At 35.1% G+C, this 24,994-nt stretch overlaps 3 protein-coding genes and 1 pseudogene across 6 annotated transcripts; 3 read left to right on the plus strand and 1 right to left on the minus strand.

Moving 5' to 3' along the window:
* Nucleotides 1-75: 75 nt before the first annotated feature.
* Nucleotides 76-4,373, plus strand: LOC126673639 (probable transcription factor At3g04930). 3 transcript variants are annotated; one of them, XM_050367863.2, is made up of 2 exons: nt 76-1,510; nt 2,224-2,363. In XM_050367863.2, the coding sequence occupies exon 1, from the start codon at nt 190-192 to the stop codon at nt 1,489-1,491; it is 1,302 nt and encodes a 433-aa protein (XP_050223820.1). In that variant the 5' UTR covers nt 76-189; the 3' UTR covers nt 1,492-1,510; nt 2,224-2,363. The 3 variants fall into 3 exon arrangements, 2 of the variants coding, with proteins under 2 accessions (XP_050223820.1, XP_050223819.1); XM_050367862.2 differs by lacking the exon at nt 2,224-2,363 and adding an exon at nt 3,941-4,373 and having other exon boundaries at nt 77-1,510; XR_008790406.1 differs by adding an exon at nt 3,941-4,373 and having other exon boundaries at nt 1,488-2,874.
* On the plus strand, nt 4,024-9,002 carry LOC130014729 (disease resistance protein RUN1-like; annotated as a pseudogene).
* Nucleotides 9,003-9,125: 123 nt separating this feature from the next.
* On the minus strand, nt 9,126-12,634 carry LOC130014767 (kinesin-like protein KIN-14U). Of its 2 annotated transcripts, XM_056105210.1 has the most exons (8): nt 11,539-12,634; nt 11,043-11,126; nt 10,799-10,960; nt 10,379-10,485; nt 10,107-10,291; nt 9,847-10,011; nt 9,536-9,754; nt 9,126-9,453 (listed from the first exon to the last, which is right to left on the minus strand). In XM_056105210.1, exons 1-8 carry the CDS (start codon nt 11,765-11,767, stop codon nt 9,417-9,419), a joined length of 1,188 nt encoding a protein of 395 aa, XP_055961185.1. In that variant the 5' UTR covers nt 11,768-12,634; the 3' UTR covers nt 9,126-9,416. The 2 variants fall into 2 exon arrangements, with proteins under 2 accessions (XP_055961185.1, XP_055961186.1); XM_056105211.1 differs by lacking the exon at nt 9,126-9,453 and having other exon boundaries at nt 9,613-9,768; nt 11,539-12,633.
* A 2,496-nt stretch (nt 12,635-15,130) lies between these two features.
* Nucleotides 15,131-24,213, plus strand: LOC126673338 (uncharacterized). Its single transcript, XM_050367438.2, has 18 exons — nt 15,131-15,414; nt 16,107-16,216; nt 17,271-17,429; nt 17,811-17,876; nt 17,968-18,057; nt 18,240-18,542; nt 18,685-18,782; nt 19,351-19,386; nt 19,496-19,616; nt 19,767-20,003; nt 20,350-20,445; nt 20,521-20,586; nt 20,799-20,837; nt 20,924-21,058; nt 21,152-21,513; nt 21,760-21,853; nt 22,016-22,207; nt 24,101-24,213. Exons 2-18 carry the CDS (start codon nt 16,118-16,120, stop codon nt 24,188-24,190), a joined length of 2,283 nt encoding a protein of 760 aa, XP_050223395.1. The 5' UTR covers nt 15,131-15,414; nt 16,107-16,117; the 3' UTR covers nt 24,191-24,213.
* The last annotated feature ends 781 nt before the right edge of the window (nt 24,214-24,994 follow it).

Genomic DNA, 24,994 nt, shown 5'->3' on the forward strand with positions numbered 1-24,994 from the left:
GGAAACCCAAACCACCCTTTTTGTTTAAACCGAGTCCAACACGCAAAACAAACCAACGAATCCTCGTGATGAACCCACACGCCACACCCCCCCAACCCAAAATTAACCAACCACCCCTCCTTTTTCCTCTCTCTCTCTACACTAAAAAAAAACTAACCCCTCTCTCTCTCTAAAATAAACACTTTTTTTATGGCCTCTGAACAAGACGACGCCGTTTTCGACCACGATCACGACCTCGAAGACGACGACGACGAGTCCTTCCAGTCTCAGGACGACGATGACGATCTCAAAAACGACAACGACGTCATAATTGGCGACAACGAGAACGAAAACGACGACATTTTACCTGACGACGAAGACGAAGAAGAAGAGGAGGACGTTAATTCTGTTTCACCTTCTACTCCTGTTCTTCCGCCTGTTCCCGTCGCGCTTCCGTCCGCCTCTCTTGTCACCATCGCTGCCGTTCCTAACGGTGGTGGCTCCGCCGCTGTTGACCACGGACCTTCTCTCTCCCTAGCGTCAACTCCTCCTGAATCAAAACGTCAGCGCGTGGAGACCACGCTCGTCGTTCACGAGAAGAAACCGCTGCCTCCTCCGATGGATGACTCATCGCGACGGTTGTTTCAGCGGTTGTGGACCGACGAGGATGAAATTGAGCTGTTACAAGGTTTTTTTGATTACACGATGCAAAGAGGAAGCAATCATCATGATACGGCGATGTTTTATGATCAAATCAAGTCGAAATTACAGCTTGATTTTAATAAAAATCAGCTGGTTGAGAAATTACGGCGGTTAAAAAAGAAGTACCGTAATGTTCTTAATAAAATTAGCTCAGGTAAGGAGTTTTCCTTTAAAAATCCTCATGATCAAGCTACTTTTGAAATTTCTCGTAAGATCTGGAGTTCTACGGGTAAAATTTGTGTTGACGACGGTAATTTGGATGATGAGGATGGTGCTAACCCTAACCCTAACCCTAACTTGAATTTTAATTCTAATTTTAATCATCACCATGCTATTGCTGCTGGTGATGTTAAAATTGAGGATCATCATAATAAGTCAACTACTCCTAGGTCGAAAAAAAGGTCACGTCCTCGTTCTACGGTTGCTACTAGTGTTAAATTTGAAGATAAGCGAATGCCGAGTGATGGATTTGTACCTATTATTGATGTTAATAATAACAATAACAATAGTAATGTGAATGTGTCGGGTTTGATAGAGGAGACGGTGAGGAGTTGCCTGTCACCGTTGTTGAAGGAGTTATTGAGTAATACAATGGCTTCGGGGTCAGGGTCGTCGTGCAGTGGGAGGGGAATTGGGGGATTGGCCATGAATGCAATGCCGTTGAGTTTCGGAGGCAGTGAAATGATGGTCGACGAGAAGTGGAGGAAGCAGCAAATGTTAGAATTGGAGGTGTACTCGAAGCGGTTGGAGCTGGTTCAGGATCAAATTAGAGCACAGTTGGAGGATTTGCGATCTATGGGTGGACAATAGCTGGTGATGAAATTTTGGAGTAAGTAAAAAGTATTTATCTCACAGTAATGATGATTTCTTGGTCATTTTGATATTATTTTAGGGGGAGTAACTGCAAATTTTTTCTTTCTTTTTTGCTTCTTTGTTGTCGTTTTGATATTATTCGGATTAGTTCTTATATGTATAATTACTTGTTGAATGAGTTGGTTGGTGGAAATAGAGTGCATGAGGCTGTTAACTTGTTTAAAGAGCAATTGGCATTGCATTCTCCTCCGGATACTTGTACATTTAATATTCTTATTCGAGGTCTTTGCAAAGCAGGGGAAGTCGAAAAGGGATATGAATTATTCCGTGATATGCGCAGTTTTGGTTGTTTACCTGATGTTGTTTCTTATAACACTCTTATAAGTGGATTATGTAGGTCGAATAAGTTAGATAGAATAGATAGAGCGTTTGATTTATTGAAGGAGGTTCAATCTATAAATGATTGTTCACCAGATGTTTGGACTTATACATCTATTATATCTGGCTTTTGCAAGCTGGGTGAGCTCGAGAAAGCCTCTGTGCTTTTTGAGGAAATGATTAGGTTCGGGATAGCACCGACTGTAGTTACGTTTAATGTTCTTATTGATGGCTTTGGTAAGATTGGAAACATGGTTGCAGCAGAATCCATGCATGAAAAGATGTTTTCTTTTAGTTGCTCGCCTGATGTAGTTACTTTTACTTCCTTGATTTACGGTTATACTAAAGCAGGAGCGGTTCACATGGGTTTGAAGCTTTGGGATGTCATGAAATCAAGAAATGTATCTCCAAATGTTTATACTTATGCAGTTCTTATCCATGCTCTCTGCAAGGAGAACAGGATTTATGAAGCTCGTGACCTTTTGACGCAACTGAAGTCTAGTAATGTCTTCCCAAAACCATTTATATACAATCCTGTGATTGATGGGTTTTGCAAGTGTGGGAATGTGGATGAGGCCAATGTAATTGTGAGAGAAATGGAAGAGAAGAGATGCGAACCCGATAAAGTAACATTTACTATCTTGATTATTGGACACTGTATGAAAGGAAGAACAGTTGAAGCAATTGATATTTTCAAGAAGATGGTAGCGATTGGTTGTGCCCCGGATGACATTACTATTAGTTCATTAGTAGCTTGCCTTCTTAAGGCTGGGAAGCCGAATGAAGCGTTTCAAATTATGAGAACGACATCAGAGGATATCAATTTGAGTTGTTCATCGTTTAGAAAAACATTTTTTATGAGACCAAAGACAGACATTCCAGTAGCTGCATGAGTGAAAAGGTTTTCACACTATTGGAATAGGTTTTGTTGGACCCATAAGCAAGGTCCTGGCATCACATGCATCTCCAACTCTTAGCACAAATACCAGAGACTCGCAAACAGTAAGACATTGTTCTTTTTCAAATTTTATTGAACTCTACAACATCATATAGCAGTGTAGTGTAGCATACTGCAATGGATATTATTATAGTAATGTGCACATTATAGTAGGAATGGGTTCCATTAGCTATCACACTGGACATGCTAGTTTATCGACCATTTTACAGCCAGTCATACCAATATATAGAGAGAACACAAAGTCATTTGGAAAAAATACCACTAAATTGTCTAAAAACTAGCACATTGCTGTGTGAAACCCTGAGAGCACAGAAGGTCGTTAAAAAATGTCCTCTGCAGTATCAGAAAACGTTCATGGAAGTTCACTTCTGTTATTGGCAGCATTAGGGCTCTCTCAGTTACTTCATATCAACCCGTTTGTGCAGCTGGTTGTTTTAAGGTGATTTTAGGATGCAGTTTATTTATCTATTGTTTAATGCCTTCCCATTTTAAAGGGTACGCTAGAAAATAATCCAAGAATTTGATTGATTTATCTAGTAGATATCGTTGTTGATTCATGAGTTAAATGTGCTGGAGCTAACTGTGTTGCTACAATACTAATATACATGTCATTAGAAACCGAATTCAGTTAATGTCTCTCATAGGAGTTGATTATGCCATTGTAGTGTTTGTAGTTTTTGGTGTTATAACCTCTAAAGTGCTTCTTGTTAAAGTTTTAGATTTCCTAATCAAGTTGTCACCAATAGCTTTGTCCTTTTAGTAGTTCTTTTGTACTACCTGGAAGCAGGGCTACGATCCTCTCACGTTCATTGAAACTTGAGTGGTCATATTAAGTTAATCGACACCCTTTCTTCAAAAATGAAAGTTGTCGATGAACTTAAGTTAGTTTACATTTTTTTTTTTGCAATCTACATCTTTCATTTTATTTTTGAAGGAAGAGTATTAATTAACTTAACATGACACCTCTAAAGTTCTAATGAAAATGAGAAGATCTTAATTTGAGAAGCAGATGTCTCTCGCTGAATTTTCATATGGTTAGAGCCTTTGTTCTATGTTGTGGTCTCTGCTGATCCCCTGTGTGCTTACACTTTGGCATATACTTGGTTACAGCCTATAGGTGCAAGAAGTGCTGAGATTGGCTCGGAGACTGCTACTCTAATCATGTATAGTTACCTATTCGGATTCCAACAGCAATGAATGATGAGGAGAAAGATAGAAATGAAGTTTCGGAAGAGATTGTTTCTAAAAGTGAATGCGGATTGATTAACAAATCATTTATACTTGGCATTGATGTCTTGAGGCTTCTTACTCTCTCTTAAGTTTTCTGCAAATTTTGCTGTGTCACTGTGATTCATTCTTGGTTATAGTTACGAGAGTTAGTTTGAAGAAATTGCTTGAGAATCAAGTTGTTGGGTTATGTAGTAATCTATAACTAAATCATAAACTGTTGTATTGGGAATATTTTGATTTAATAACAAAGCTGAATCTGTAAAAAGAAAAGTAAAAAGTTCAAAATTTTGATATCAATTTGATTTGCATGCTATAGTTATACTACATCCAACTTTTTTGGTTAATTAGTTTCTACTACTGTTGTTTCTAAAGTGATATATTTGATATAACTTTTGTAAAATTTCAAGGATCAATTAATAAAAAGAGGGACCTTGAAGTAAACAGATTTTCCATAGAATTTTTTTGAACAAAAATGTTAAAATACATGACTTTAAAACGAATTTTGCCAAAAAAAAATGAAAGGTTGGAGTGGAGCCCCACATTTTCTTAGAGTCGTTGACATTCATAAAACTCCATGTTCATACGTTGAAAGCAATGAAATAACAAAAAAAAAAGTGCCATTTTTATTCTCAACGCGTTTACTTGAAGCTCTCTTCTTCATCACCCATTACTCTCTGTTTGCTAAAAAAAATGATCTTTGACCTTTCACATTTCTTTCTTATCTTAAGTTTATTTTTTTGACATAGTTATTCTAATGGCTGCTTCATCTGAATACACTTACCATGTCTATTTAAGCTTCTGTAATAATGATACTGGCAAGACTTTCAGCGACCATCTTTATGCTGCTTTAGAGCAGTCAGGAATTCACACATTCAGATGTGATTATGGGATTGTTAATGATGCCGAGTGTCAAAAAGCAATGCAAAATTCCAAAATATGTTTAGTTGTGTTTTCAAAATGTTATGCCTTTTCGATACGGTGTCTTGAAGAGCTTGTAACCATGATGGGGCTAAAGGAAACTGGAGTTGCTGTTATTCCTGTTTTTTATGATGCAGATCCTGACCAAGTTTGGGATCAGTCTGGGAGCTATGCTGAAGCATTTGCTAGGCATGAGACGACGGAGGAGACGAAAAAGGTCGAGAAATGGAAAGCATTGCTCAGAGATATTACGAATTCGAGTGGGATGAACTTGGACCAAAGGTAATTTTAGATGGTTGTTCTGATAAAATTATGAAATGCAAATGGTTTTTATATGGCAGGGTGATTAGGAAGTTGAGCTAGAACATGATTTAGCACGAAACTATGTTGTACGGAAACAAAAATGATTGAATAGAGAACATGTGTTTTATATAAGAATTTGTTATAAATGTTAGTTTTAGAGTTTTAGAAGTGTTTTCAGAAAAAGAAACGAAGTTTCTGTGCAACCTAGATAAGAAATATAGGCAGGAATCGTGATTATGTAGATGTTTTAAATTCCCATTCTATTCGATTTTTCATTAAAAGATGAGCAACTATATACATTTCATTGATGCAATCTTGCTGTGCTTTATTGGTCTTGATCTGTAGGCATGAGGCAGAATTTATCCAATATGTTGTCGAAATAGTTCAGGACAGGCTGGATCAATATGTTTTACTGCCTGTTCCGTCCTATGTAGTTGGGATAGAATCTCGTGTAAGAGGTATTAATTTATGGTTACGAAATGGATCGCCTGATCCTTCCATAGCAGTAATCTATGGCATTGGTGGTGTTGGAAAGACAACTATTGCTAAGACGGTTTATAATCTAAATTTACATAGATTTGAAGGCAGTTGCTTTCTTGCAAATGTCAGAGAAGCTTCAAAACAACCTGATGGTATTATCCGCTTGCAAAAGCAACTTGTCAAAAAGTTTCTAAATATAAAGAAAAACAAAATAGATTATGTAGATGCAGGTAGTGTTAAGGCCAATGATGCGGTAAGCTGCAAAAAAGTTCTTATTGTTCTTGATGATGTGGATCAACCGGATCAGTTGGAGGCAATTATGGGAACATGGGACTCGCTTAAGAAGGGGAGTAGAATGATCATAACAACTAGACATGAGCGGCTTCTCGATCCTCATGAGATTCACAAGAAGTTCAGAGTTAAAGAATTGGATGATAACGAGTCACTTCAGCTCTTCAGTTGGCATGCATTTCGACAAAATCATCCTATCGAAGGCAATGAAGAGCATTTAGAGACTGTAATAAGGTACTGCTCTGGGGTTCCATTAGCTCTTGAAGCTATGGGTTCTTATCTTTCTGTCAAACTCGCAGATGAATGGGGAAGAGAATTAGAGAAGTTTAAAGCAATTCCACACAACAAAATTCAAAAGAATCTCAAAATAAGTTATGACTCTATACAAGAAGATCACTATAAAAAAATATTTCTTCACATAGCCTGCTTCTTCATCGGAAGAGATGCAGATTATGCAGTTAAAATTCTTGATGGTTGCGAGTTCCATACAAAAGTTGGAATAGACGATCTCATTGATCGAAATCTTCTTGAAATCAACAAGGATAACAAACTGATGATGCATCCTTTGCTTAGAGACATGGGAAGGGAAATTATTCGTCAAGAATCGCCTGATCATCCTGGCTCGCGTAGCCGAGTCTGGCATCACGAGGAGGCATTGACTGTCTTAAGAGAAAAAAATGTATGCAAATAAATTATGTGCAGATTTGTTTGCATTTATTTTCTCTGTACTTTTTATCTTATTTCCATTTTCAAAGCAGGGTACAGAAGCTATTGCAGGCCTCGCTCTCGACTTGCATATAGTTATGCAAGAGCAAGAGCATGGGATTTCCTGTATAAATTGTGCAAAGCGAAAATATTATGAAGACCTGATTTCCAGATACAGGGAAAACCAACGTTTTCTTGGTTTCTTCACCCGGAAACCTGCTGAGGTGAACCTGCTACCTTCATTTCCCTTCTCAAATGTAGTTATCGATGCAAAGGCGTTTGCGAAGATGCGTAAACTGAAACTGCTCCAACTCAATTATGTAAAACTAAATGGAGGATTTGAACATTTTCCTAAATATTTAGTATGGTTATGTTGACACGGGTTCCCTTTGAAATTTATACCATCCAATTTATGCTTGGAGGATCTTGTTGTTCTTGATATGCGCTATAGCAATCTAAAACATGCTTGGTATGGAGCCAAGGTATGGATTTTCTCTGTCTGTCTTTCTGTCTCTCCTCTCTCCATATAAAAATATTAGTTTTCTATCTGAACAGGTTCTACTGCAACTGAAAGTTCTTAATCTCAGTCATTCCTACGACCTTGTCAGCACCCCTGACTTCTCAGGGCTGCCTAACCTCGAAAGCTTGAAGCTTAAAAGCTGCGTAAATTTGGTTGAGGTTCATGAATCTATTGGCAACCTCAAGAAGCTTGTTTACTTAAACTTGAAAGACTGCAAAAGGCTTATGAAATTTCCTAGAAGAATAATAATGTTGAAATCGCTCAAGGAGCTTATTCTTTCTGGTTGCTCACAGCTTGATAAGCTCCCTAATGAACTTACGGAAATGGAATCACTTAAGGTGCTTCATTTAGATGGCATAACACAATTTACAACTAAATCACAGGAATCAATCTTCTGGTCATGGTTGGCACAAAGGCAAGGCATTGAGTCCTCTTTTGCACTGAGTTTGATACCTCACTCCTTAGAACGCCTTAGTCTTGCGGATTGTAATCTATCAGATGATGCTGTTGCCGATGAACTTGGTTACTTCTCCTCCTTGAAACATTTAAATCTAAGTGGAAACTCAATTTCTTGCTTACCTGAAACCAGTAACCGCCTTGTTGAACTCGAGTCTCTCGTATTAGATAACTGCAAATATCTGCAGTCACTTTCGGAACTTCCAACAAGTCTGAGGCGATTGAGTGCAGAAAAATGCACGTCGCTAGAAAGAATTGCAAATCTACCAAACTTGATGAGATCATTATTTTTAAACCTTGCTGGTTGTGAAAAGTTAGTTGAGGTTCAAGGCTTATTCAAGTTAGAATCATTAAATGATCACTACAAGGTTTTGCACAGTAAGTTGGAGTTGTTCCACTTAGAACCTGAGGAGGTTAAAGTCGAAATGGCTAATGTCATTACAACGACATCAAGGATTTCTCCTCCGCAGGTACGTTTTTAACACACTGTTACACATTCCTTATCTGAACTATCATTATGCAAGCAACTCATGATTCCGATGGCGCAGGTCTTACGTGAATGCGGTGTATATAGCATTTTTATTCCAGGGAGTGAGGTTCCAAGCTGGTACAGCTCTCGAAGTGAGAGGTCATCGGCTTCTTTTACCGCATCTCAAGGCTGCAAGGTCATTGGCTTAAACATATGCACCGAGTACACATGCAATGATCTAAGAAATGGATATGGTGATCAACATTACCTTAAGATCTGGAATAAAACCAAGGATCTAAAATTGACCTACAGTCCAACATTTTACGGAATTCCTGAAAAGGACGAGAGAATGCAATGGTACAGCCATATCAAGTTAAGAGATGAGGTGGACGGTGGGGATGAACTAAACGTTTCCGTCATTTTGTCAACTGGTTATGATGTGAAACAGTTTGGCATTCATCTTGTGTATGAACAGAGAAAAGATGAGTCAGAACTTGACAGTGAAGAAACAGAGGACCATGTGGAGATGTATAGGATAGGAAGGGGTGAATTTTTTCTTTGCAATCATGGTTTTCTGATCCATCAAGCATTAACAGAAGGTGGTTGTGATAGTTTGAGGCAGTACAGTTATTTATTTGAGCAATAAGCAGAAACTGGATACATCCAATTCATTTTGTTGAAAATGTAGGGAAATTTTAGGATATAGTTTCTGATAGTTATGCAATAAAGCTGATACAATAAATAAATACATTTTGAAAGATATAATATTGGGAGCTTTTCTGAAAAAAATTCTGATTTAATTTCTTGTCAACATATATGAGAGGTGTGTAGTATATTAACGTGACACATATATTGCACAGGATAATTAATTATCCGCAGTAGACAGTGAAACCAGCAGTAAAGAAATCAAAAGACAGAAAAAATAAATCTTAAAATGCCTTTTTCTAAAGGATTCTAAATAAAGTTATCATTGAAATCAGTGTATCACATTAATAAGTCATTAACAACTCCCATCAAACCTAAACAATACAAACCAACACTAAGCCACCAATAACAATGGCAGATAAGTCAAGGCCAATCACTCAAGAACAGTTAAAACAAAACCTCACACAAATCTACACACATTAGTCAACCAAAAAAAAGACCAAAATTAAAATTTATCTTTGCACTTAAATTAGATCAGACATTCTTCTTCTATGGCGAGAAAGCGTAGATCATAACCAGTTGACAAAATGAGTTAGCTTACTATTTCTGCAAACAAATCAGTGAAATTTGGAATGAGCAAATTAAAGTTTGAAGACTAAAGGAAGAGTAAGAGCAACTAAGAAGTTACCTATAAGGCACATGGCCTTTCTTCCTCCTGAGAGCAGCAATAACATCTCCTAAGGCGGAAAGGGAAAGATTTATCGCCCGCCCTTCATCAAGTGTCTGTCCTGTAGCCCCCGTCTTTAATAACCGTTCACTGCCACCAAGATCCACCATCCAAAGTTTGCTTGCTTCTGCTTTAGCTTTCAAATCATCTCCATGTCGATAAATGTTGATCCTCATTAAGCTAGATATATAAAACTAAACAGATAACGTAATTATCTAACCAAATTAATAAAACAAACGAGTTCTGAAGGTTACGAAAAACCATAAACCCACCAGTGTGATCTGCTTGATGTCTCGTTTACATTAGTCCATGAAGTTGATCTAGCTCGTCTACCTTTGTTGTACCACCATTTTGCTTTTGCTAAATCTGGAATTTCGACCTCCGTTAAACCCTCGATTTCCACCATTCCCTTTGGATCTGTTTGGATGTTTAGATTGCTGTGGTAAATTAAATTAGCCAACCAATTAAATTAACTCACCCATGTTGAACCGAGCTTGTGACTCGTTAAGTACATCAATATAATCACAATTACCATTTCGTTGCAGCCTCATAAGATTTACAAGCAACTTTTGGAGCTAGCAGGTCTCTCAGATTTCCCATGTAAACCTCCACCATGCTCATGGAAAATGTTATAGAATACGACTTATCGAAAGAAGCTTGACGATAAAGCTCTTCAAGAGCCCTCGGAATGATTCCAGGCTGATCATTTGTGCCATCCTATACAACGACTTTAACTTCACTTTTAAAAAAACAAGAAACCGAAAGTAAAATGCGAAAATGTCAAATTGTAATTCTGTCACTAACCATTGTATGTGTTTTTCCGGTGCCAGTTTGACCATAAGCAAATATACATACATTGTAACCATCAAGTGCAGATCTAAGGATTGGCTCAACATCAATAAAAATTTCCTCTGCGTAGTTTTCAACCAGAAAAATACTTACTATAACTGCAGCATAAGACATATATAATAAAAATAAAGGCCTAATCGCTCAAATGATCCAAACTTTAGCGACCTTAACCAATCTTAATTCAACCTTTGAATTTCATCAACTTTATCCTTATTTGGATAGTTACATTTCAATTATGGACAAATACTTCAATAGAGTAAATATCACTTTGACCAAAATTGACGAAATTAAAAGGTCGGATTATATTGATAAAAATAGATAGGATTTCGATTTTTTAGATGATTAGACCAAAAATTCATGCAGTCAGATACCAACCTTGAGTGGATGGTTGATGGAAAACTTTATCAAATCTGAATTCTTTCCTAATTCCTACAGATTTAATCACAACTTTCTCTGAAACAATTGACACTGGTTCATTCATTCTTCTCCATTCTGTCAGTAAGAATGGTCTAACTCGACAAAATACTCTTATGCAACCTGAAAATTTGAAAACCAAAATTTCAACAAGGAGAAACAGAAAAAAAAAATCTCATGTTTAATCAACAATAAATTATATAACCTTTAATATCTAATATCTTGTTCAATGCTTCTTTACGTTTCTTGGTCAATGATCTCTCATTTTGTCTCAACTGTGCAATTTCACCTATACAATCAATTAAAAGTTAAAACAAAAGGACTTCCATAGTCAAAACAATGGCATCAACTAGTAAAGATTAATAAAAGGGTTACTTTCATATTAAATCCCAACGTATCACTTTTATAGCGATTTAATCTCATTCTTTAATACGTTGCATCACACATCTCAACCTTTATCGTTTTTGCATTGTGCAGCTATAGTCATTTTTCACCAAAAATAAAACTACGAAAAGTGTTAAAATAGCATCGTTTTGTATTAAACGACATGATACAATGGAAATGTGCTACACAATGCCAAAGATTTATAGGTTGATATGCGGTGCAACGTTCTAAAGAATAAGACTAAATCGCTACAAAAGTGAAACTATTTAATATGCAAATAACGCGTAATAAAATAACGAATAATAAAAAGATTCTACCTTCTAGATTTGATATGACCTCCTGAAGCTCATTCTGTTCATGTTCAGGATCAAGAACAACCTTGACATCAGGGTAAAAAGTTGGCTGAGCCTTGAAATCAAGGAATTTAGATTCCTGAACTTGAAGGTAATCCAGATTTGATAACACCATTGGGGATGAATTCATAAACTTTTTTGCATTTTCTGAAGGAAATGAGATCTGCTCTTCATTTTCATTAGAAACCAGCATCTCTTACTAATCAAACTGAAGAAAAAAAAACAGAACCCTTTTACAGAAACAGAAATATTCTTACAACAAGTACACTCCTTGGAACTTTGCTTAGAAAACACCCCACCAGAACATAAAAGCTATATATTCTGTTAAATCCAGAAACAAGTGACAATATGTTTTACTTATGGCATTATAAAACTGAAAAATACAAAACTTTAACCATTTAAAGAAGCTTTAAAATTGACAGTAGAGCAGAAAAAGTGTAAATGAAGCTACTTCACATGCAATCAACAGTACCCTAAAAAATATAAAACTTGAACTACCAGCAAAACCCAAGATCATAGGGTGAAGAAAAACAAGAAAAAAACAGCAAAACCCAAGATTCGTGGGGTGAAAAAAACATGAAAGAAAAACAGAAAAAAACAACAAAACCCAAAATCAGTAGAGTAAAAAAGACTCCAGCTTTAACTTGATGGACCAATTTTTCTCAAGAAAATCCAGGAAATAAGGGTACCAAGAAAACAAAAAAAAAAAAAGTCAAAAGGCGAGCTAAATTTTTCAAGAACCCAAGAAAATTTAGAAAACCAAGATTATTATATTTCCTTTTGTTTTCAATGATTGAGCACTGTTTTAAACTCTGATTAGTATGTGAAATAAAGGAAAATCCTTTTCTTTTTCAGTATATACACCAGTCTTTTTTGTTTTAAATTAAGCTGTGAATGGCTGGCTAGCCAATAATCAAGAAATGAAAAGGAAAACACAGTGAAAGATTCTTTATTCTGTATTTGTGTGTGAATTTGATTGGTCTAGATCTGTGAAAAAGACAATGTTTGAAAAAGCATTTAGAGGAGCGTATGATGAAGTGGTGGAGAGAGGGTAAATGTGGGAATTAAAATGAGATGTTATTGTTTTTTAAGCTGATGTTGAGAGATTTGCTTATGATTTGAGAGTTGTACATATTTTTTTTGAGATAATACAAGTTTTTTTAAATATGGGATTTTAGTTGATGTGAGAGCACGTTCATTACCAACCTCTTGAGATAGAATTTTTTAAATTTTTATTTGGATAAAATTGTGGTAACATATTCAAAATTATATATTTTAATTTGATATGTTTTATTATAAATATAATTTAATTACTATAATTATATAAAAAAGATAAAATGCAATTTGATTCAGTTTAATTAAGTAGTGGATAGAGATAGAAAGAGAAAGCGACGTTTTCAACTCTCATAAGAAAAAAACGGTGAAATTCTAAAAACTTTATTTTCTAGTTCAAATTTAGGAGGTTTGGAATTTTGTTTTAACTAAAAAAATTAGTTGGTTTTCAGTGTATTTTAGTGAAATACTAGTTTATGTATAATTTTGGAACTAATGGTTGATTAAATCAAGATTCGATCTTGATAAATCAATTATCTGACATCATTGAAGTATATTTGTAGCGAGACAAGCTAAAGATATAAGATTAAGGATGCAAATAGCACATGAATTAATTTTATTTTATATTATAAAAAATTAAAAAATATCTTAATTTTAATCTTTGCAAGGGCTCTACAAAAATTGAATCTATAATACTAATTTTTTAAGGCTATATTTGTTCATAAAATAAAATAAAAAATGAATAATAATAGACATTCATATAAAAATAAATAGTTCCTTTTTATTTCTTTAGATAATACTTAGTTTATAGAAATTATAAAATAATTATTCTTTAAAATTACAATCACTTATTTAAATATGAAGCAAAACGAGAAATAGCAATTCCATATGAACTATCTATTATGTTTTTTTGCATATTCTATAAACTAAACATAGTATAATTATTGTAATTTCATTTATCTAGTACAAAAATCATAAGAAAATTGTATTTTATTAGTTAACTTTTATAATTTAACTTTATATAAATATATTGTTTTAATTTAGTTTAGCTTAAAAATATTCTACTACTAGCTACCGGGTTTTAATATTTTTATGTAAATTCAAATCCGATCCGAGTTTGATATGACTTGTAATGCTATACAAATCCGACCTTTACATTCTATATATGAAAGTCAGTTCAAACATTTTCAGGTTTACATGAAGAATTTCAAAAAAATAAAATTCTGAATTTGTCCATAAAATAGCGAACTATTTTCACGGACTCGAGTTTGGGCTGAAATTAGAGCAGAAATTTACTGTCCAACCCCGGCTCAAGACGAGCGGGCCGTACGGATACCCAGATCCATGAGCAGATCTACTGAGCTCTATATTCAGATTTGCAGGTCTAAAGTCTTGCAAAAGCCCACAACTCATGGACAGGGTTAGCAAGCTCGTAATTAAAAGAAATAAGTGGGCTCAGCTTAATTTGCAGTGAATACAGCCCAACTGATGATGGCGGGCTCAATGAGTCTCCAACGACCTCTATTACTGCAAGTGCAACCACGTGCGGATATCAACTCAAGCTTGTTGCAATATTTCTAAATAATTTATTAATTTAAGTGTTTGGTGATTTTAAATTTGTTTAAGTATTAATTTTTGTTTTCCACAAATAAGTATTAATTGGTAAATATATAAAGTGGTGAAGATTTCTTCCACACATGCGAAAGTCAATATATGTAATATCTATCCACAAATTTCACAAAAAAATATGAATTTGATTAACAAATAATAATATAGTAAAATAAATAAATAATATAAAAAATTTACGTAGTTCAGCATTAAAATTTATATTCACAGTCGAAAAAATCGAAATTGATGGAGAATCACCAAATAGAGATCATCTTTAATAGATATGTTTTTAGAAAATAAATCCACAAAATGCTTAACATTTTACAAAAACTGATTGAAATTAACTTATATTACTTACCCTAAAAAAATTATTTTACTCATATTACATACAACTCATTTTTTTCCTTATTCATATGAGTGTTTAATTTACAGTTCGATTCTTTTGTATAATACAAAAAAATAAACAAAGAAGAGTATTTATAGTGAATAAATAATTTATATAACATTAAAAATATAAATTCTAATTGCATTATACTTCCTAATTAACCAAATATAATAATATTATCCTTCATTAAATACTCCACGATATAATCCTAATACAATTAGAATTTTAAACATTATTACAACAATTCTCATGACCGAGTATTGCATAAAATTTTATTATATTGGCTTCTAGAGTTTATTAATTCAAGAGATGAGAGTGGTGAACCATGAATTCATAAAATTACAATAGCACCACAACACATTCTCGAAACACTTGTTCAATTTTTTTTTAAATCCAAAAAACATAAAAAAAAAAAAGCCCAAAAACGACGTCGTGGTGACAGGTAGGCACACCAACGATTTAATTTCATAATCACAAAGCCTTGGGCTAAGCTTTAGCTGCTTACCTTTGACTTTCACTTTCCCGTCCATTTTTTTTAGATAGAGATATACACTCATCAAAACAAACAACAAAAAGTCTGTTTTTTATAGTATTTTTTTTCCCTTTAAATATTTTTTCCAAATCTCCCCTCTCCTCTATTCTTCATCTAAATCATTGAAACAAAATCAAAACTCAACACAAAATTAATCTCAAATTTTCTCCGATTCCATTCCGTTAGGGTTTCTAACATCAATAATCTCAATCTCCGGTCATCAGATTCAACCGCCGCTTGAATTCATCTCCGTCAGCTCGCTGTAAGTTACCGCTGCAATTCGCCGTTTAATTTTATGTTTTTTCATTGTTACGATCGTTTTTTTTTAATTATATTTATTATGTTTCGTGCATTAATCAGTATCCGCTACTTGATTATTGTTTATTATCGCATGTATTTTCTCTCGTTATTTTTTTTAATAACGAATCCTGATTATATGTTATTTAGGTCTGTGATAGATTATTAGATTGGACTGAATTTTAGGTTTTTTATTTGTTTAAAATTTAGCGTTGACAGTTAGTGTGTCAAAACTTAAAAGGTTTGAAGTGTTTAATTACCGATGGTAATGTTCTGTTAATTACTGCTCATTACGTTTTTATTTAGTTGTCGTTTTAAGGTAAATTGCTAATATTAAGAAAGTTGCTATGGAGGAATTTAGCTTTGAAAATTGAATTACTATTTAATGCAGTGATTTAATAATAAGATTAATTTTGGATAACAATTGTAAAAGTCAGATAAAAGTTTCTAAAAGCAACAACTAAAAGAAAACGTAGGGAGTATTTTACGGAGTACACTCCTTGTGGGTTCAAGTTCAATAGTGGTTGTAGTTTCTGAATTCTATGAGGATTTTTGTATTGGACTACATGGCATTAGTTAGACAATTTAGTTAAATAACGGGTCATTAAACAATTTAAGCTAAACTGTTTACTTACAGCATGTTTTATTTTACTTTAGGATTGTTTGCAATGCACCGTGTCGGTAGTGCAGGGAACACATCGAATTCTGTTCGCCCGCGCAAAGAGAAGAGGCTTACATATGTACTTAGTGATGCTGAAGATACACAGGTGAGTCATTGTTGTACTTTTCGGATTTATGTTGCCCGTCTTTTGACCTGGCCTGAAGCATTTGAAGTCAGCTAGTGACTTACTTAATGTTTATGTTTTCAATTATTTATAGTTAGGTAATACATTTAGTGAGAACCTGTGCTGTTAGTATTTCCGGCTGTTATAGTAATAAATTATTAATTATTGATTTGGAGCTAGGGTGTTGGGAAGATTGTTCGCTTGTCAGCGACTCAGCATATTTCTTTCGATGAAGTAATAAAATGCCTGAATTGGATGATTGGTGTATGTAATATCAACATATTTGTCTATGATTTAGTTTGCATAATTATTCACATTTATATTTTGCAACTCACCGCATCTTTTGCTAGTGTCTAATTCTTATGAGTATGCACAAGTTCTACTTTGTATAGTTTTTATATGATAGTACAGTAATCTCATCTCTATATCTACTTATCTAGTATAGCAAATTAAGTGATCTGTTTTAAACATTTTATTGTTTATTACCCCCCCTGGCTACTAATTATTAATTAATATACACGAACTTGTATTGTTCCTTCGTCTTTGTTTGAAGCCTTATGTCCCCCTCAATTTGGGGCCCCTCTACGAGGATATTCAACAAGTTACTCTTAAGTATCCTGGAAAAATTACTAGTTGTGTACGTTTGTTTTTTTACCTATCAGGATAAACCCTTATACTAGAATGCATGTGCTTGGTTTTGCTGAGTTTGTTTGCCTTGTCGTTGTGAGTATTAAAGTCCAAATGATTATGTTATAGTTAGATGATAAATGCTACTGCTCTTTGTTCAGTTGAAAGCTTTTCATTTTTCTGCTTCTACTGATGGATTTTATTTGGAGTTCAGAGTCTTCAGAATAACAATTGGTGCGAGCTAAACTTTGTTTTAGTTGCTGGGACAGGCTTCTCTCTCAATTGTTGAGCTTATTTTCTCAAAGAAACTTTTCTTATTTTTGTTTACATAATAGGCATTTCTTGAATATAGTTACGATGCTAACATGGTTAAGATACTAACGTTATTTGGTTTGGTTTCTATTTGCAGCATTGCGCTGGCGTAAATTGCCTGGCTGTGTTAAAGTCATCTGTTTATGATGGTTCTGATTACCTCTTCACTGGAAGTCGTGATGGAACACTGAAGAGATGGGTGCTGGGTGATGATTCTGCCACTTGCTCAGCAACTTTTGAGTCACATGTTGATTGGGTACATTCTATTGCCTTGTGCCAATGTCTTCATAACTAAATGAGTTAGCTATTATGGATCTGGTTCATGGTTCACAGTTGTTGACTAAATTCAACAAATTGAGTTTTAATAATTATCTAGGAAATTGAAGGAGACTAGGAGAGAGTCTGTGTTGGTTGTTTTTCGTCATAGTGCATGTTGTGCCTTATTATCTAATGCACCACTTATGACAGTTAAAAGGAAGGAGAAAAGGAGTCATGCAAAAACTTGCTCAATGTTTCTGAGCAAGCATCAAATGCAGCCTTTTAGAAATCTTTATCTTTATGTAATTTCTTGTACATGCATTGGGTACTTTTATGCTGACGCTTGAGACGCTGTTTAATGATTTTTTTGGCCATGCAGGTAAATGATGTCGTTGTTGTTGGTGATAATACACTTGTTTCCTGCTCTTCAGATGCCACCCTCAAGGTCTGTTGATCTCTATATTTTTTTTATTTATGTGTCTTTGGTTGTTCTCTTGATTGATTTGTTCGTTTGAATGTTTTCTGTGATACACCAGACATGGAATTGCTCATCTGATGGAACTTGTACGAAGACTATTCGTCAGCACTCTGACTATGTTACTTGTCTTGCAGCGGCTGAAAAAAATGTAATTTCTAAGTCAATGTTTTTTTGGATTTTTGACATCATGGCTGAAAGTGTCCTGTCATGCATCCTGGCACATGATCTACCACATTATTTGACAAAAATCATGCCTGGAATTATGAAATCTGACTTCTATATGTTTTTCAGTATCACTTTTTGATCCTCTTCTAGTGTCTTGCATTTTAGAGCAATATTGTTGCCTCTGGTGGCCTTGGTGGGGAGGTTTTCTTATGGGATCTTGAAGCCGCGCTTGCGCCGATCTCAAAGTCAAACGATGCAGTAGAAGATGATTCAAATAGTGTCAATGGATCTAGTAATTCATTGCCCATGACAAGTTTACGCACCATTAGTTCAAGCAACAGTATATCTGCGCATACGTCCCAGTCCCATGGATATGTACCAATAGCCGCCAAAGGCCATAAGGAATCAGTTTATGCACTTGGAATGAATGATAGTGGAACTATTCTTGTTTCTGGTGGAACTGAGAAGGTATATTTATGGTTTAATGGTTTCTCTGTGCTGGTTTGCACTTGATGTATGTTGCAAATTCATTTCTGTAGCTTGTTTTGGAATTTAAAATGGGACGGTAGCTTATTGCCTTAGAATATTTTGTTTGTCTTTATTGGTATAGGTCGTTCGTGTATGGGATCCAAGAACTGGTTCAAAGGCTATGAAGCTAAGGGGGCATACTGATAATATCAGAGCTCTGCTTTTGGATTCCACTGGCAGGTTTGTTAAATGTGTATTCAGCTTAATCAAATATATCTTTGTTAGTTTGTTGAAGGGGTCCATTTAGAATATTTTTTTTGTTTTGTTTCAATTTTATGTTGACGAAGAAGGAAAATTACCATTTTTATATGCTACACTGGATCGAGCGTTCATGAGAATTGATGCTTGAGAAGGTCCTTTTTTTGAATAATTGAGAAGGGCTTTTGGATGTCAAATAATTATGGACATACTTGCCATTTAAAGGACGTGGTATATTTAGCCAACAGTGCGAAGGGAGAGGGTGGAGGATTGTTATAGTGTGGAAAGGGGGAGCAAGAAGAGTCATATTATGCGTGTCTATGCTTCCATGTTTATTGATATATCTATTATTATGAAGGCCTTTTAACAGAAAGTACTCGCAATTGGTGTTGTGTTTAACATCTTACTGTAGTTAATGGGGTGTTGCTGGGTGTTTTCTGGAATTTGATCAATTGCCCACCGGTTTAATTTGATTAGGTAGCTTAGGTAAGCTTATTTTGTTTGTTTATTGTGTTATTTTAGCAATTGATTTTCAAATTTATTCTTGCAGGTTTTGCTTATCAGGATCTTCAGATTCTATGATCAGGTTTAGAACAATTTCCTCTCTTTCCCATTTTTTCCTGTGTTCCATTTGTCCTTACTACTATCATCAAATTGCTTAAGGACTCGCCTTTTTTTTTTTTGCATTTTCATAGACTATGGGACCTTGGTCAGCAACGTTGTGTGCATTCATATGCTGTGCATACAGATTCCGTTTGGGCACTTGCCAGCACCCCGACGTTTAGTCATGTTTATAGTGGTGGGAGAGATTCTTCTGTAAGTATATTTTCTTTCATTCCTAACTAATCAAATCTTCCACGGTTTCCCTTGTATTTTTTCATAAGATCTCCCCTAGTTTTCTTATGTTTCTTTTGCTTGAGCTTTGAATTTTCAAATTCACGATACCCAATTCTTTTTATGCCTCAGTTATATTTGACGGACTTGGCGACAAGAGAGAGTCTTTTGCTTTGCACGAAGGAACATCCCATTTTGCAATTAGCATTGCATGATGATAGTATATGGGTTGCAACAACAGATTCTTCTGTCGATAGATGGCCTGCTGAAGGATGCAATCCTCAAAAGGTCTTTCAAAGAGGGGGCTCATTCTTAGCTGGTAACCTGTCTTTTTCAAGGGCTAGGATTTCCTTAGAAGGATCTATGCCAGTAAGTAGTAGTTATTGCGAAAAGTTCACCTGAAGTCATATTTATGATGCATGTTTCCTTGCACTTGGTGCCTTATTACTTATATCTTTGTTTTTCCACTCTTACACTCTTAGGCATGTGGTGACAAAAGTGTTTTCCACACAGTGCTTGTATTGATCTTCTTCGTATCATTATAAGCTCGTGTTAACACTTCTTTTATCTTTTATGTCATGATCTATCATTTATATACTCTTGATAACAATTTTCTCTAGTTCTGATATGTTTTGACTTGCCTAAAATTTGTTTCAGAAAATTCAATATTTCTATCATTTTATTTCTTATTTATATATTTCTTGACATTTTGCAGGTTCCTGTATACAAAGAACCAACATTAAGTGTACCTGGAACTCCAGCAATAGTGCAGCATGAAATTTTAAATAATCGAAGGCATGTCTTGACTAAGGTATAAATTTACTCCACTGTGTTAAGATGCGAAAATGGAGTTTTATTGAATTTATGTGCTGTGCCTGTTTGATAGGATACTGCCGGTTCAGTGAAGTTATGGGAGATCACAAGGGGTGTTGTAGTTGAGGACTATGGAAAGGTTGCATCTCTTTTTATTTATTAGTCTTTTTCCATATAAATGAGACCATTATCTTATCAGCATGGAACAATCTCTCTTCTTGATGCTGTAAAGTAGTTTCACCTGTAATACGGTTCATTTTTCTTGCTGTGTGGGTATGCATGTAAAATTTATTCAAGTTCCATTTTTTACATTCAATAATGTTTCATACTTTTGTTTTAATATTTTTACAGGTTCCCTTTGAAGAGAAAAAGGAACAATTATTTGAAATGGTATGCAAGATGAGTAGTTTTTTCAACAGATTAGATTTCTTGAATTTTAAAATTAAATTTCACTGTTGTATTTCTTGATGCTCTAGGTAAGCATTCCTGCGTGGTTTACTGTGGATACAAGGCTTGGGAGCTTGTCTGTTCATTTGGAAACACCACAATGCTTTCATGCTGAGATGTATTCAGCTGACCTTAACATATCTGGGAAACCTGAGGATGATAAGGTTAGTTATTTACTAAATTACAACTTATTGATTTTAAAGTACTTACCTTTAAGTTTGTTAATCAGCTTCATCTATTGCATCTACAACCCACAGATTAATCTAGCTCGTGAAACCCTCAAAGGCCTGTTGGCTCATTGGTTGTCCAAAAGAAGGCAAAGACTTGGACCTCACAGTTCAGTTAATGGGGATGTTTTACCTGGGAAAGATATTGCTCCTAGAAGTCTCGCTCATTCCAAAGTTGAGGTGGATGGTAGTGCTGAAAATGACTTCATGGTGTATCCTCCTTTTGAATTTTCAACTGTTTCCCCTCCCTCAATAATTACTGAAGGCTCTCAAGGAGGACCTTGGAGAAAGAAAGTTACTGATTTAGATGGAACTGAAGATGAGAAGGACTTCCCATGGTGGTGCTTAGATTGCGTGTTGAATAATCGCATTCCTCAAAGAGAACATAGCAAGTAGTGTTTTGACCTTAGTTCTTTGTTATTTTGTTTCGCTTGATGAGCTCTTTATTTGCGAGCCGTAGAAAAACATGCTTTTGTTAAACGGTGTATCGTTGTAGGCTGTTTTCTTTCCGGTTCTTTGAATTTTTCCTAGATTATTAGATATATTTATAATTTATACTTCTTCTCAACTTGGGTTTTCTTTAAACACTTTGATGTTACTGTGCTTATCATCAACTCAAAATTGTTTAATATCTACAGGTGCAGTTTTTATCTACAAGCAACTGAAGAGTCGACTTTCAATATGCACTCACAAGGCAAATTGAGTGCACCTCGCATACTGAGAATACATAAAGTAAGTCTGTTTAAGGTATTTAAGGAAAGAAAATTCTGTATGAGAACAAGAAATGAGTTTTTAATGTATACATGTTTAAATGTATTTTATGAGAGTTTCAATGCGTCCAAACCAAATCTGCTGAAGGCTATTTTACAGTGCTATACTGCTATGTTTATGCAGGTTGTCAATTATGTCATAGAAAAGATGCTCCTTGATAAGCCAGCATCTAGCGGTAGTTCTGATGGGGCTTATGCTCCTGGACTTGGTGGAGGACAGTTGCAGCATTCAGCAGTTGGAGAAGGATCTTACAGATCCGGAGCGAAGCCATGGCAAAAACTTAGGCCTTCAATAGAGATTATGTGCAACAATCAGGTATTTGGGTGTGCATTTATTTTGTGTATTCCCTTCTAAAATGGTATGAATTTTGACTAAGCCCATAATTGAGAGGTTAAATAATAATCTTAGTGATTAGAAATTGTGGAATGCCTTGAAAAATGTTATGGATTTTGACTAAGAGCCCATAAGTGAAAGGGAAATAATAATCCTAGTGAATAGCGAGTCGGGTAATTGGATTAGGTTGTAGAGGTACAAATATAAGGGATATATGCATTATTTTGTGCTGGATTTGACCAAAGTACCAATGGCCTCAGTGTTCCAGCAATTGATATTTTCAAACAAAAGTTAGAACGAAGTAACACAAATTCATATATAGTTTGGTGGCCAAATGTACTGATTGGACCCTCACGTCACGTTTGGTTCGGTTTTGAATTTGGACCCTAATGAACTTTTTTTTACGATGGAGGTCCTCAACGTTATCAAATTTTTTCAAATAGGACCCTCCGAACCTAAAATGCCACGCTGTCCGTTAACGTATTGCCACCTCTGCGCCAACGTGTCAAATTAAAATAAAAATAAAAAACTCAGTCCATTCAACGCTAACGTGGCAAAAATACTATTATATAAAAATTCTTAAATTACATATTAATCAATTAAAAGTAACTCAAACTAAAACTTTCCCAAAAAATAAAATCAACTTTTCCACTATCATGTAATTTCCGGCAACCAACAGCCACCACCACCTTAAATTCCAATAGCCACCACCACCTTAAACTCCAACAGCCACCACCACGTTGTCTGCTAAACTATTAGTTGCTGCATACAATTTTTTGAAAGAAAAAACCTTAAAATTCAAATGGGAACGCCATCGTCTTCTCTGTAGCTGTTACCTTCACCTTCAGAAACACCTTTGATATTCTTCCTTCTAATTTGCTACGTCAGAAAAATCAATCGAAAGCTTAGATTTCTCAGATACACTAAAAATCCATATAAATTCTTGCATAAATGACTCTTATGGTCATGAATTAAACCAATACAAAAAAAATTACCCAAACAAAACCATCAAGAATTAAACTAACATCAACAGCTCCAAATTCTTGATTTTTTCTAAATTTCTTTGATTACATAGTTGCTTTTGAATCCAACTACACTTCACACCAACAACTTCTTCAAATTCGCTCCATTTTTAACTCACAAAATAAAGATAAGGAGAACTGCAGCTGTATCCGCCACTGCGCCATTCACCACCGCTGCTATGAGGGAACAACTAGATCGGGGTTTTTTGAGGTCGAGAACGGCGGCAGCTAGAGTTGAAAGGAATGCCATGGATGCATCTTAAAGAACGAGTGCGGCGGCTAGAGCTGAAAGCATAGGCGGCGACAGCTAAAAACACACAGGTGGAGATATAGAAAAGTTAGGAAAGAGAGTGAAGTTAGGGTTTCCAGTGATGAGAGAGAATGTGATATTACAGTTTTATTATTTTTAAAATTTAATATGTGAAATAAAAAGATTACTTGATGTTTTAAATTTTTATTGGAAATATTTTATTTTAATTACACATCAGCTCCAAATGAACGAATTTATTGTTTTTTATTTAAGTATGACATGTTGGCAGTGAGGTGGACAACTACTAACGGACAGCGTGGCATTTTAGGTTCGGAGGGTCCAATGGATAAATATTTGATAACGTTAAGGACCTCCATCGTAAAAAAAGTTCATTAGGGTCCAAATTCAAAACCGAACCAAACATGAGGGTCCAATTAGTACATTTGGCCTAGTTTGGTCTTGTATATTAGCGCCGCACACCCGATGAATGTCAATTGCAATAAATGGTGGTTGTAACCGACTAACCATGTTGAACCAAAAATCTGAGAATATTCTTGCAGATGCCCTCTGCTCCTGTTAAATGATAAATTCTGAATTTTCCAGATACTATCCCCAGAAATGAGCTTAGCCACGGTGAAAGCTTACATATGGAAGAAACCTGACGATCTAGTCCTGCAATTCAGAGTAAGGTGACTCTAAACAACTTTTAAAATGAGGTGAGTAATTAATCTGATGTTATCTTTATATGATTTGTATATAAGAACCTCTTTATCTTTGCTTTTCTATTTTTTAATATTTCTTGAGTTATATAATGGGTCATTAGTTTCAATTGGCAAGATCTTCTCCGTATTATTTTAAAAATTGTAAAGAAGTCAAACTTTATTAATAATTATGTATTTATTATTTCTAGAAAAGAAAATACGCGGTTCCCATGCGAGAAGCTTTGATGACTGATGTTGATTGCTAAACATGCAACATGCTAAACCGTGCCTGTTTGGTTATTGTAGAACAAATGGTTGCTCCATTTTCGGACTCTAATTTAAATGGGTCACAGCCGCAGAGGTTGGACTTTGCTCGTGATGATGGAATTCTCGTGGTTGTGTAAAATATCGGGGAATATATTGATTCTTTGAGGTACTTGGCATGATCCTTTTCAATTTGGGAAACCAGTTTTGCTGGCCGTTGCCCGAATTAGCTAAGAAGATCCAGGCAGCAATTTTCCTCTGCTGGGCAGATGCTATGTAACATGAAGCTATATTTTACGAGTATGATAGGAGTTGTAGGGGGAAGTGTTGTGCATGTGGTGGCATCAAGGGTTTGTTACGGATAGAGAATTAGCAGCAAGATTTGTTCGAACTTGCTAATGGGTGGGTGCCAAGTTAGAGTTGTTGTACCAAAAGCTTTGTAGATTTGTATTGTTGGGTACATTTTATAGCCATAGTAACTAGTAAGTATATTTTATTTTAATTTATTTTTCTTTTTGTTGAAATAATACAA

This window comes from Mercurialis annua, linkage group LG3 (assembly GCF_937616625.2).
Source record: "Mercurialis annua linkage group LG3, ddMerAnnu1.2, whole genome shotgun sequence".
Classification (NCBI taxonomy): Eukaryota; Viridiplantae; Streptophyta; class Magnoliopsida; order Malpighiales; family Euphorbiaceae; genus Mercurialis; species Mercurialis annua.